The sequence below is a fragment of the Leuciscus leuciscus genome (assembly GCF_965113295.1).
Source record: "Leuciscus leuciscus genome assembly, chromosome: 4".
Classification (NCBI taxonomy): Eukaryota; Metazoa; Chordata; class Actinopteri; order Cypriniformes; family Leuciscidae; genus Leuciscus; species Leuciscus leuciscus.
The window spans coordinates 27,335,508-27,350,358 of NC_138728.1; the positions used below are offsets into that span (position 1 = coordinate 27,335,508).

General features: G+C 38.1%; 1 protein-coding gene across 2 annotated transcripts; it reads right to left on the reverse strand.

Annotated features, from left to right (window-relative positions):
• Positions 1–410: 410 nt before the first annotated feature.
• On the reverse strand, positions 411–14,468 carry LOC309497642 (uncharacterized protein). Of its 2 annotated transcripts, none has more exons than XM_082167934.1 (3): positions 14,402–14,468; positions 12,789–12,924; positions 411–3,006 (listed from the first exon to the last, which is right to left on the reverse strand). In XM_082167934.1, exons 2-3 carry the CDS (start codon positions 12,871–12,873, stop codon positions 1,415–1,417), a joined length of 1,677 nt encoding a protein of 558 aa, XP_082024060.1. In that variant the 5' UTR covers positions 12,874–12,924; positions 14,402–14,468; the 3' UTR covers positions 411–1,414. The 2 variants fall into 2 exon arrangements, with proteins under 2 accessions (XP_082024060.1, XP_082024061.1); XM_082167935.1 differs by having other exon boundaries at positions 14,275–14,413.
• Positions 14,469–14,851: the final 383 nt, after the last annotated feature.

Genomic DNA, 14,851 nt, shown 5'->3' on the forward strand with positions numbered 1-14,851 from the left:
CTATTATTCTTTTATATTATTATCTTATAAGTTAATTTAAAGTTAAACAAATAATGTCTAGGGTCAAAACATTTTCTTTTTTGAAACCCATCTTGTGAAGTGTCCTCTTTATATTGAGACTTTGAGCCGGGTCGTAACAATAGGAAACACATGAGCCTGGAAACATAGGGCCCTTTTTCACATTTTCATTATGTGCCATATAAATCTGGGGAACATAGAACTCGGGGAAGAGAGGAACATGACCAGTTTTGGATGTCATTTGAACATGACATTTGACATAATTGCATGTTTAATTTCCTGTGGAAAAGAAATGGAAAGAAGTTTAAAATGATAAATTTCAGACCCAGTCTCAAACCGCAGGAACCCAGTTGTGTAGACAGACCAAGGCAAGAGTAAAGCAGGAGACAAAATAATGGTAATAATGAGCAAATTTTATTGAATAAACCTAGTTCTTTCATTCTCAATGCTCAGTCAGACTTTGTCCATCTGTGGTATTATACCAAACTGCTTCACAACATCATCCTGTGACAGCAAAAACCCTGAAATAATAATAATTAATAATAATTTGTTACATTTATATAGCGCTTATTCTGGGTCCTCAAAGCGCTTCACATATGGAAGGGGGGAATCTCCTCAACCACCACCAATGTGTAGCATCCATCTGGATGATGCGACGGCAGCCATATTGCGCCAGAACGCCCACCACACATCAGCTTATTGGTGGAGAGGAGACAGTGATGAAGCCAATCAGTATATGGGTTATGATTATGAGGCCATGATGGACAGAGGCCAAGGGGCAAATTTGGCCAGGATGCCGGGGTACCCCTACTCTTTTTCGAAGGACATCCTGGGATTTTTAATGACCACAGAGAGTCAAGACCTCGGTTTAACGTCTCATCCGAAGGACGGGAATTGAAACGACCTCACTCCCTCTTATCTCTAAATTATGAAGACCAAACAAACAAAACAGACCAAAAGACTAAATAACAACAGCAAAACATTGCAAGAGTAAGGAATATAATGAGTAATATAATAAAATTGAACAGTAGGGAATAAATGAATATAATAATAATAAAAAAAGAGACCATGCAAATGTATGTTTGCTCTCTTCAACCTACACACAAAGAGGACAACAAAAAGGGCCAGTGGTGTGATTCTGAGGTAATGAATATATAGAGAAAGATTGGTAAACTGCCAGTTGTTGTCACAAGCATTCATATGTACATGCCAAAGGAAAAGAAGCCTCAAGGCAAATTATTGGTGAAGGAAGAAAAATAAATAAATAAATTGGCCATCTCCAAATCACTGACCATGCCAAGGTCGAACGTTGTGGGAGCATCAGTTGATCATTTAAAAATTATCCCAAAAAAATTTATAATAAAACTTTTAGCAGAAAATTAGATTTGGGTTACATTCAGCTGAGGTGTGAACGTAGCCTTGATTTCACACAGACACGTATTTTATGGTGCCATTTTAAATTGCTGAGCCATTTAAAACTCTTTCCACACATAGAACACAAATAGGGTCTCACATCTGCATGACTTTTCAGATGTATCTGTAAGTGAGACAACAAAATAAATCTTTTATTACACTGATCACAATTAAATCGCCTTCCTCCAGAGTGAATGGGAAGGTGACTTTTGAAATGATCCCTTTTTGTTAACCTCCTATCACACTGCAATTTCTTTCCAGAATGAGTTTGCAAATGACGTTTCAGGTCTCGTTGATACGTGAAACTCTTTTCACACTCAAGACAAACGAAAGGCTTCTCTCCAGTGTGAAGTCTCGCATGAGTTTGCAGGCTTACATTATGCCTGAATCTCTTTTCACATTGATGGCATGTGAAAGGCTTCTCTCCAGTGTGAAGTCTCATGTGAGTCTTGAGGTTTCCTTTAAATGTGAAACTCTTTCCACAGTGATGACACATGAAAGGCTTTTCTCCAATATGAGTTATTACATGATCCTTAAGTTGTTTACGGTCTGTGAATGTCATTCCACACTGCTGACATATAAAACAGTTCTCTCTTGAATGAATCTTCATGTGGTAATTAAGGGTTACTTTGCATCTGAAACCATTTCCACACTGACCACATATGAATGGCTTCTCTCCAGTGTGAATTCTCATGTGAGTCTTAAGATTGCCTTTCTGTGAGAAGCTCTTCCCACACAGTTTGCATGTGTGAGGGGTCTCTCCAGTGTGGCTTCTCATGTGGGCATTAAGGGTTGATTTATATGTGAAACTCTTTTTGCATTGAGGGCATGTGTAAGGCTTCTCTCCAGTATGAAGTCTTGTGTGAGTCTTAAGGCTTACTTTATGACTGAATCTCTTTCCACAGTGATGGCATATGAAAGGCTTCTCTCCAGTGTGAATTATCATGTGTGTCTTAAGGTTTTTCTTATATTTGAACCCCCTTCCGCACTGCTGGCATTTGAAAGGCTTCTCTCCAGAGTGAATTATCACATGCCTGTTAAAGCGATTCATGTCTGGGAAGCTCATTCCACATTGATGACATTTAAAACAATTTTCTGAGTGAACTCTCATGTGGTTACTAAGGCCTACTTTTCGTGTGAAACGCTTTTCACATTGATCACATGAGAATGGCTTCACTCCATTGTGAATGTTCATGTGATTTCTAAGGTTTACTTCTCGCATGAAGCTCTTTCCACAAAGTTCGCAGGTGAAAGGCATCTCTCCGGTGTGAATTCTCATGTGGCTTTTAAGAGTTCCTTTTTGAGTAAAACATTTTCCACACTGTTGGCAGGTGTAAGGGCTCTCTCCAGTATGAATTCTCATATGGACTTTAAGGTTTCCTTTTTCAGTGAAACTCTTTCCACATTGAAAGCAGGTGAAATAACTACTAGTTCCTGTCTCATCTTTTCTCCGTAAGAAAGTATTTTCAGTCTGTGTGTATTTTTCTCCATTGGCAGAATCACGATTTTTCTCATAGTGATATTTCTCATCCATTTCATTCAGCTCTTGAGACTCCTCTTTCAGCGGCATCAGGTCTAGGGCAAAAACGGCAAATACAAGTTAACTTAAGTTTAATGGCACAAAGCAACAGACATCAAAACATTAAAATAATCCAAACCAACAACATGTATGCCAGACCCAAAACTGACTAAGCTCTTGAAAGATAGGTTTCCTTTAATCTCATCTCAGAACCACCTCTTAATATTAAATCTTCACTTTCTTTAGGACACATCCCAAAATCTTACAACAAATAAAATAAAACAGCTTGATCCAGAAGAAACTGGTAAATTATAGACCGATTTCAGCTCTGCCATTTATATCCAAAATAAAGGAAAAACGGTTTCCTCTCAACTATGTTCAGTTTTGCAGGGAAACAGTATTTGTAGAATTTGATATTTCAGTCAGGATTTATGCCCCATCTTAGCACATACACTTTGCTTATTAAAATTTCAACCGACCTGCTTTTGGCATCTAATTTTGGCATCTTCTAATGCTTTTAGATCTTTCAGCAACAAGGGCCACAACGTTCCTTGGAATTTTTGGACAAGCATTAGCATTGTGTAGGTTCAAATTTGTGTAATTGAAGAGACTTTTCATTAAACACAGGTATAGAGAGCCACGGGGCCCACTATTAGGTCCTCTGCTTTTCTCACTGTATTTCAGTTCCATTATAAGAGGGGAGCAATATACCAGTAGACACAATGAATCGGTAGACATGTGAAAACCGGCATACATTTTTGATTATTGTTCCAACCCAGTTCCTCTCATGTTCAGTTGCACTGCCATGAAAGCTGATCCTTTTCATGATTTTTAAAATCCTTGCCAGTCTAAACGTAAGCATTTTTAAACTAATCAAGCTAGGACTGTAAAATCGTTTAATTGTAATTAATCGCATCACATAAGTGTGACATTGTATTTATACATCAGTTCGATGGGACAAGTGAGTAAATAAATAAGAAACAACAAGGGAGTGTCTTTAAAAACCCTCTTTTTTTGCAGAACTACTTCCTTCCGTTGAGCCTCCATTACTAATTCTAAAACATCAATAATTCTAAAACTAGTAACTAGTAATCTGATATAGCATTCATTCTTCAGGTCGATGTCAATATTATTTCCATTACAAAAAAAATCAGTTTGAATGTCTTTTAAAAGTTAAGGGGATTTCCACGACAGCGCTAAAACAAGTACCTTGATCTGACCAGGGACTCACTCAAAGACTTTGCCGCCATCTAATGGCGTAATAATGTAACTTTCACTAAATATCACGAATACCAAATACGGCATATTATTTATATAAAATATTTATTGAACAACAATATTTAAATTAACAACAATAGCCATTATAAAAGACAATAGGAAATAAACACAAGCAAACAATTCAGTTAAACATACAAAAGCACTGCTCAAGTACAGGATTCAAGTTAAATATAGCCTAAATATAAAGTTTTGAAACCATTAGCCAAATCGTTTTTTTTCTCTGGAACAAGTAATAGATTAATAAGACCAAAGATTGCTATGTTGATATACCCCAAATTAATTATATGCGAAAGAGGTGGTTACAACTACACAGCCCAGCCTAAGGGACTGTATACACGACACCAGTTTCAACTAAAAACGTAAAACTTTTTATGTGTTTTGACCGTTCATTTACGTGACAACACCTGAAAACCCAAACTTTTGAAAACGGGTTTCAATGTTCAAGTTTTGGAAAACGGTCTCTGTGTAAACAACAAAAAACGTGAATCTCTGAGGATGATGACGTCACGCACATGCGTACTACTTGTTCAGTCTATAGTGTTTCATCGCCATCTAGTGGCCTGGCAGCAGAATACAGTGTTTTTAGTCGTTTTCGCGGATCCATGTGAATGGGGATCGCTTTGACAATAGTGTAATCTGTACATGGAAAACTGAAAGGAAAAACTTCTCCGTTTTAAGCATATCTTTGTTGTGTAAACGTACCCTAAGATAGGTTTGATATTGGGAGACAGGCTATTGTATGTAGTCTAATTTGCGCGCATCAGGGAGCTTGCGTTTCACTTTAAATTTCCAATCACACATTCTCTGTGTATAGGGAGCAGCAGTGCTGAGCGCGCATTCTACAAGATAAGACCTTTATCAGATACTTAGGCTCTGTTGCGCAACGAATCCTCCGCATGGTCTTGTCAGTCATCTCGCCTTACTCCCTTCACGTGATCAGTGAACTGTGATTCCTGCTGCACTGTGTGCGACTCTCCAGGTCGTGCTGGATGAGAGCAGACGTTTACAATAGTTTACAAATGAAGCGACTGTTATCCAACTGAATTAAATGTTTTTCATTTCTATAAAAAATAGAGGCGGTAATGTAATCAAGTCTATGCTAATCTCACCCTCACACTCCGTAATGGCGATATCACGGGACAGCTTTTCACCTCAATGAGAAATCTCGTCACATTTTAATATTGCGGAATCTTATGGCACGAGATCTTGTCACACCCCTACAAGGCCTAAAATGATCAGCTGAAAATGGCATTTTCGATTTTTGTCCGAAGGAGAAAAAAGGCTTAAAAAAATATATGCTACCCCGCCCCTCTGTGTTCAGCACTCAGGTTTCACTCTCGCGCAGCATTTTATTGTAACTTTGCGAGCGGCTCCGCATCCGAAGATGCACAACTTTGAAGCGACTCTGGCCGAGCATGTAAATCTGTATCGGCACCCATCTGCTCAATGTTCTGCTCCGTGTGTGCACTCCGCACAGTTGCTTATGGCCCAAACGCTCCACTCATGTACCGCTCACGCTCACTGGAAAAGCAAAGTCTGCTCAAATAATGTGCTGACATGAAATTTCATGCCCACAATTTTCATTTCAGTGCATCCCTAGAATACACTGGACCTGTGCATTAGATTTGAAAGTGTAAGCAGCCTAATATACCTGCTGCTGTCTGTGTCCTTCTAAAAAATCTATAAAAACACACACTGCTCTTGACTGAATACCTTTTTTTGTATTGGTTTTACATAAAGTGTGAGTGTGTGTGTGTGTGTGTGTGTGTGTGTATATATATATATATATATATATCTGGTTGGGATCGGGATATATGGGATCGGTTATATATATATATATATATATATATATATATATATATATATATATATATATATATATATATATATATATCCCATATACACATGTATGTATATGTATATATACGTATGTGTGTGTTTCTGTATCTGTGTGATCACTTTTAAGTAGTTGTTTCCAAAAACTGAACATTAACTTGCTCCAGAATTTACTTCAGAAGTATTCCCCCGGTTTCACAAACAAGGCTTAAACCTAGTCCCAGACTAAAATGCATGCGTGAGCTGTTTTAACTGAAAAAATAATCATGGTGCATTTCTAAGCATCCATTTCCACTGAAGTTACTCCTGGCCACATTTTTGGAACTGATTACCCCAAATAAGAACATTTTGTGTTAGCTTAAAGTTATGTGATAAGTTTACCCTGCTTTCTGGAATTCCTCCCAGTAAATAAAGTTGTGTTTACAAGACCCTAGCTGTGTCCCAATTCAAGGGCTGCATCCTTCGAAGGCCGTGTCCTTTCAAGGAAGCACTGAGACTTGTTACAGTGGATGGTATAGCTGTTTGCGTCACAACGAAGTTTGTCCCAATTCAAAGGGTCCTTCAAATGAGGCCAACAAACGCGTCCTTCGTTTCCCGTGAAATTAAAGGGACACTTCACCGATTAACATTAAGCTTTGTATCAGTAGAAACCGGTAGTATTTTTGAATGACCGTGCTTCCCTCCCTCATGTCCCCCTGAGACGAGAGATTTCTGTATTGTGTGTCTGGATAAAAAACTCAGATGACACAAAAATCGTCATTTTGCGTCATCGGAGGCTTTTTGGCCAGAGGCTAGAGACTACAGCCAGTAGTAGGAGCTCGTTCTGCATGTTTTCAACCCGCCCATAGGGGGATCTCTCGATTAAACGGCGTCTTTGCAGTTTCGAGTCAACTAGTAGCCTAGTTGGATCTTACGATACTGCCCTCTGTATACTGATACTGATCTTAATTTCTTCCGATACTGCCCTCTGTAACCGGTAGGCGTGGCTTGGGAGTGGCCTCATAGGGCAGCGAAGCAAGTGCATTCTGGGAGTTGTTGTCTTTCATCCACATGAGCCAAAAATTCTATTTTTATTCTAACAGAAATTCTAAAATAATTTCACATTTCTACTACATAAATGACCCAATTTAAATACACATTCATCTTTCCAGCGGTGAAATATCCTTTTAAGGATACAACAGATGGATCCTTCACGGCCTTGCCTACCCCACGATTCATTGCACACCCGTGAGGATTTTTTTTTTTAAGTAATTGCCAAATTGCACTTTTAAATGTAGGTATTGGGTTTCAATTTACTCGAATAATCTATTGTATGTAATGATACAAATTAAAAAATACAATCAAGGATCAAATGTTGACTTATGTTACCAGCATGCGATTTTATATAGTTCTTCTCTTTATTATGTACATAAATGGACCAAGGTGACATTTTTTAGATCGGTTTTCAAACCTGTTTTGTTTTAGGCAGTTGAATATAACTTTAAAAAGTCCAGTAAGGCAGCTGTCACAGTTGCTAGGCGACAAGAACAGACCTCCCATTGAACAACTCCTGGGAGTTTTTCCAAATAACCAGTGGTGGAATGTAACAAAATACATTTACTCTCTATTTAAGTAGAGAGTAACTAAGTACAGCAAATGTTGTACTTCTAGGAAAAACTGACTTTTTACAGATGAATATTAGATTTTGGAAATTAGATATAATAATCAAAATAAAAAAAAGAACAGTATATAATATAACACTACACGTCTTCTAGATCAGGAATAGGCAAAGTCGGTCCTGTTTTGCTTTTATGTTAATATTTTATGGTTTGCTTTTTGAAGATGTGAATTCATTTAATTTATTCTTTCCTCTTTCTGAAAACATCTTAGCGACATGGCAGCCGTCGACTTTTGCCGTCGACAAATCTGTTGGTAGACAACGCAGTGGACAGTGCAAATAGTTGTAAAATGTACTGCAAGTAAAAATGTATAGAACAATTTTTGTTTCATTTACAAATTAATTGATGTCAAAAATGAATGTACAGAATAATATTTGATTTAATTTACAAATTGAACTTGCATTACAAAAATAAACACACATACAAAAAAATATTTAAAGGGGTCATATAATGCCATTTTTGTACAAGTTATTATGATTATTTAGGGTCTAAATGAAAAGTTTGTAATACACTTTGATTAAAAATTCTCATTAGTATTGTAAGAAAACAATCATTTTAGCTGTTTTCAGCACGCCATTTAAGTGCATGTCTTTAAATGATAATGAGCTTTGCTCACCCCGCCCCTCTGTTCTGTGCGTACAGTTTGTAATAACACAATAACCATAACGTTGTTCGCGTTGTTCATTGTAAACTTGGGATTATGAATTATATTGAGAACTTTGTACATAGAAAACATGCCGTAATGTACCCTGAGTGTAAACTTTAGCCGCATTCATCGTGAAGCGTGCAAGCGATTTGCAAAGATTAATATAAAGGTTAATAACACGTTACACTCACTTCTTCTGGAGGTGCAGCAGGAACACTAATAGTACCGATCCTTTTTTCAGGAGCAGCTTCTTAGCAAAACCAGCTTTATACTGACCCTCGTTTATAAAGCAGTCTGGTGTAAAATGATTTGCGCAAACATGAAAGCATTGACGTTGATCGTGGGGAATATTCCCTTCGAAAACAAAACTTAGCCACTGCGTCTTCAGCGGTTCGGATTTAGGAACATCAAAATGACTGCTGTGTTCGTTATTACACCCAAAAACAGAACACCACAATCGCTTAGACGCAATTCTGCTCCAGCGTATCAACAATGGCGGACTATGATGACAGCTCATTCACGAGCGAGGGCGGGTCTGTGTTGAAACGCTGCTGTCAATCAACAATCGTGGGAGGGGCATCCGACCGTGTGACGTCACACGGTCAGAAGGCTCGATTTGAGACAGGGGAAAACATAAGAAGATTAAAAAAAGACCACTGGATGGATTTGTATCATTATATGATGGTTGTGTACAGGCACTGCCAACACACATTTCAGTACAATCAACTTGTAAAAGTGCATGTACCATTATATGACCCCTTTAAAAAATGATGTATAAAACGTTTGTGAAGAAGTGACCTTCTTCACCGCTGCGCTGCAAGCGGCAGGACCGGCACACATAATCACACACACACACTTTTCTCACCTGTTGATGCCGCTATTAGTGAAGCGGGTGCACACACGATCCCGATAGCACTTAGTCATTCATCCACATTCCATACTTCCCTTCTGTTATTCCTTCCGGGCATAGAACGGATTCTCATTATTTGTTTGTTTTGTGTGTTATATGTTGGCGTAACCGGGTTGCTGGGAGCTGCACATGTGTTGTGCCGAATTTTGACTCACTGCCAGAATCTGACTACCCTTTGCATGCACGCGCATGACGTCACTTCACTAGCCGCGGCAGTCTTTTTTTAATGTTCTTTGCCGGTAGTTTCCACACTTGTAATTCCTGTCAGGAACTCTGGATTAAGTGTTTTTCTCTCTCTCTCTCTCTCTCTCTCTCTCTCTCTGTTTATTAATGGTTGTTTAAAAAAAAAACGTTTCTTCAAAAAGAAAAAAACGAAGCAAATACGGTATGTAAAACCGTTGTCCCTTTTACGGATTAACAATATATAACCATATGCATGTAAACTGACACAAAATCACTATAGTTTTTAATCCAACCTTTTAAACAAGTCTTCAATGGGGAAAATGATCAATGAACATTAGATGAAAAAATAATAAAAATAAAAATAGTGGAGAACTGAGCTATTTAAATTGATAACAGGTCATTCATGAGAGAAAAATTCATTCATCAAGATGGGCATGTGACACACTGCCACATCAAAAAGAAAACAGGAAAGAAAAAACAACACTTAGCATTCAGGCTGATACATTATGACTCTTATTATATCTAATTTTAATGCCTGGAGCCTATTATGTAGCGTGAGCCCTGAATGAATCCTCCCCACTGCATGGAGAGACGTCATATGTCATGAAGTTCCTTGACAGAGGCCCAAGCAACATTTACAATCTCCCTTTACGGGAGATTGAAGATGTTGAGCGCATGTTTATTCTTTGCAGGGCGAACCTGGAGTGTGCTGGCCCTTTTTACCTGACAAACCACAATGAAGTAGAGAAACTCTACAAACAGAAACTTAAATCAATGAAATCAGCTCAGTAACAAAACAGTAATTGCAAATGGTTGCATTCTTTGTTCATGGAGTGTTCTGCTTTTGCATACTGTAGCCTATGTTTTTCATGTTGAATGTTATTGGTACAGGTGATGAGCACTATAGCAACCATTAGTATATTTTAAATGGAATATTGGAATTGGAATATTTTGAAAGTCACTGAATAAATATATTGATGTTTTACTTCTTTAAAATCAATAAATCTTTATATTTTGTGAATCATTCATGATGTGGACTTATTTGGAACACATGGGGGCTTAAATGGTGCCAAAGTACCAATTAAGCCCATGCAGGACTTCTGACTTTATTCCTAAATTATCTTAAATTTATATTCTAAAATGTACATCAACTAATTAATACATTTTCAAATGAAAAATAAATCTTGCATTTTAACAAATTATTTTTCTTATAAACCATGTCAATATCTATGAAAAAAAAAACTAAACTTAGATTGTGGTAGGCTTAATGGGTACACTTACCCTATTTAATTCACACACACAAACAAACTACTGTGTCTATAGGTAACCTACATTTAAATGTGTGGAGGGAACAGAGAGACTGACATGGAAATTAGTGAACCCAAAGTGAAAAAAAATGGCATTGGCAAAAGTACAAAATAAAGCAGGGCAAAACAACCATTAATAAAAAATAAAAAAAAAATTAAAATAAAAAAAAAACTTAATCCAGAGTTCCTGACAGGAATTACACGTGTGGAAATTACCGGCGAAGAACATAAAAAAAGACCGCCGCGGCTAGTGAAGTGACGTCATGCGTGTGCACACGAAGGGGAGTGAGATTCTGGCAGGGAGTTGAAATTCGGCACACCATAGACAGTATAAGAAATGGTCAATGGACACAGCGACCCCATAGATTTCAACGGAGAAAAGTGAATTCAATTAGAAGCACTCACTTCCTGATGGCTGAGCGTACTGCGCAGCCTCAAACTGAGCTTGATGACGTAGATGTGATGTGAGCAGCCTGTCTGACAGTTATAAGTCTTCTAGTAGCTGTGCAAAGAGAAATCTGAATCATTCCCTTCCGAATCTTGCAGAGACGGAGAGCGTGAGTAGGAGCTGTCCATGAGCTAGAAGCAGGAGCAACTTTATGACTCTCTATGGGCTTCTCCCTTGACTTTATCGGACTTTCTCCTCCTGTCTATACTGTAATTTCTCTACTGTGCGACAGAGAGTCGCGTGGTTATGACGCAATCGTTAGCCTATTTTTACAAAAACTGCTTCTACGGGGCCATAACGTAAGATACAAGGTAATGGAGCCTTTTATACATTGTCGTGTTTCTTTAGAAATAAACAATGGATAAATAGAGTCTTTAAACGCCTCAGATGTAAAGTTATTCGCTGTCAAAGTGACACCAAAATGAAATGGGAGTTAATGTTATGCTAACAGCAGGTGACGGCTTGCTAACCAATGGCGGCCCCCAGGGAAGGTACGCTTTCCGGGTGCTGGATTACCCCCCTTGCACAACACGGGCAAACTCGAGCTCAGGTAGGGCGAGCGGTTATGACGTCATCGGACTATGCCGCGCCGGCGAGTGGACCAAAACCCGGAGAAACCATGTTGTGTCTATATGTGGGGTACCCAAGTTTTAGGTTAAAAGACAATAATTTGAGCTATGGTTGTCTTGTTTAGTATGTTATTATGTTTACTGAAATTAGTTTGTATAAAGTTTGTTTTGTTACAAGGTGGAGGTATATGTCAATCTGAAAGTGGAAGATATCACCTTATGACAATTGTACCTATTAATGGTGGTGCCCGAGAAAAGGGGCGGAGTCTGGCCTTTAAAAGCAGCAGCCAGACTCCAGAACAGGACTTGTTTACCAAGTCGAACCAACGTGCAACTGCGGAGTCTATATTGTATATTGCGGATACTTGTGAGTTTGTGTACATATTCGTCTAGTTAATTTTTTTTTTTTATGTGTGTGTGTATATATATATCATTATTATTTCTTTTTTACTGCGGGATTTTTGGACTTTCGGGCACTTTTAAATAAATACCACCATACTCTGAATAAAAAAAAAAAAGATGACTCAACCCATAGCAGTCTTCAGAGTATGGTGATATTTATTTACAAGTGCCCGAAAGTCCAGCAAATTTCATGTTTTTACGAAAGACAGACCCGTGGCCCTTGTTTCGCTAGCTATTCGCTATTTGAGTAAATGTAAACAATACTTACATTTTATACAAGTATTCTTCGGCCGCCACAGAAGAACTCACCCTCAATTTTCTTCGAAAATAAAAAATACTGTCATCACCGGCGCGGGATAGGCTGGGCTGCGAAGGACCCACTCATTCTATCCTTCACAGCCCGGGGAAAGAAGGACGGTAGGCCGCATTCGAAGGACCCTTAGTCACGCTGGTGTGACACAATCAGCCTTCAAATGCGACCTTTGAAGGATGCAGACCCTGAATTGGGACACAGCTACTGATTTGATGCGGAGAGCGCTTTTGAGGTCAACATTTTAATAAGGATCAAATGACAGAGTTCAGCTTTGAGAATAAAACCAACCTGTTTGTTCCTCAGTATCTTCCTCTTTCACTCTGAATGTTTCTTCAATCTTCATGTCTTCACTCTCCTCTTTAATAAACGCCATCTTTATAATCGTAAGTCACATGGATTTCAGTTGCATCACCAGGATTTTTTTCTGTGTGTTTAGACACTTTGTTTAAGATGTGAATAATAATTAAAAAATTAAATTATAAATAAAAAATCCCAACTTATTTTATGGGTACGTCTCAATTAGCTCCCTAGTTCAGTAGTTGGTGTACTGGTGAGGGAGTCAGTCAGTCGCTAAATGTCTCGATCAAACTAGGGATGCACCGAATATTCGGCCACCGAAAATTTTCGGCCGAAAATGGCCCAAAAATGCATTTTCGGTTTTCGGCCGAAAGACTTTTATCACCGAAACAATACGGCCGAAATGTTGTGATGACGCAAACAGCAGATACCGCGACCTGCACGTGCTTGTCTGAAGCAACATATCTGCGGTGTGGACGTATTTCAATATATCTGAGAGTGACCCACGGACAGCGATTTTTAAAACACAGACGTCCCAAGTCTTCCGGAAGTTCCGGGAGTCTCCCGCGTATTGATAGCGGCTCCCTGATGCCCGCAAATTAGTTTAAATCTCCCGGAATCGCGAGCGAGCATGAGCGCGCGCGCGGCAGAGAGAAGGAGCGAGAGACCTTGCGTGTGTGTGCAGAGCAGCCGTCATTTATCAGAGGTGTGTGTGTTTACCTTAGCCGTTTATGGTTTTTGCAACTCACGTCCATGAGCATATAGCTGCAGATATTATTATGGGCTATGGCAGTATTGACCTAAATGCACTTTGTTTTTATGAGAGAACATAAACACGAGTGGGGTCAAGTTAAACATTTAATTTTATACTTTGCAATGTGCTAAATAAATATTTGCATACAATTTTAATTGATTTATTCTTTGAAACTTTAATATTAATTTATGCAATGCCTTGATTATAGTAAAGTTAGTACACAGTCATAGCCATAAATGCAATGGTACTAATAATTGGCATAATTTATTTCGGCGTTTCGGTTTTCGGCCTTAGTTTCCTCTTTTTCGGTTTTCGGTTTCGGCCAAGAATTTTCATTTCGGTGCATCCCTAAACCTAATATATTACAAATTAATTTTGGTAGACTCGATTGGAGATTGTATCTAAACATATTCATTCCGTAAAATTCATTTAGCTGTTTACATAGTCTTCATATTTAGTATTTATGATATATTTGGTATTTAAAAATGTGTAGATAATAGGCTATTTAATATTAAGGGAGGAAAAATCAGTTCGTTTGTAAAGGTTGTCAAACGTTACTTGTTTTGAAACAGTTCCAAAGCTTTGAATCTCCAATCACTACTTGTCAGAGACCGAATTTCAGTTTACGATATACTTTATTTGATTTCATGATATAGGGAGATAGGGAGCGACATGAGACGTACCCCTTCTGCAACTCATGCGTGGATGCGGTTTTATACTCACCAAAAATAACATTCATACATGTTGCGTTCATTATTTATTCATTGTAAATGCTATACATTGATTAAACAATCATTCCCATTTAAACACCAAATATTCCCCAAATCACAAACGTTTAAAAAACACAAACCTTTCATTCCGAATCACAACAGACTCAGGAGCGCAGCGCATGTTTATGACGTCACACGACCACACCAAAATAAAAGTCCAGGAGGGTTTTTCAGAAAGCAGGTTATGCGACAAGCAGTTAAGCGGTTTGTTTCAGGGTTAATTTACTTAAGAGGTATTCAGCGCATGTGTGCCCTATCGAAAAAAATATCAAGAATCAGTGATTCTGGTATTAATTTTGAAAATAAAAAGTTAGTTAAATTACAAAATCTGAAGGTATATCATTATAGACCAAGGTCTTGGCTGTTCAGCAATGTACCAGTGAAACCTCCTCATTTTGTATTTTTTTCATAAAATAGGCATTTTTCCAGTTATTACTTTGTTTTTGTCAACACCGTCAGACACGATACAGATTATTTTTTATTTATTTGGTTTAATATGTATTTAGAGTTTTTAAATCATTATCTGCCAT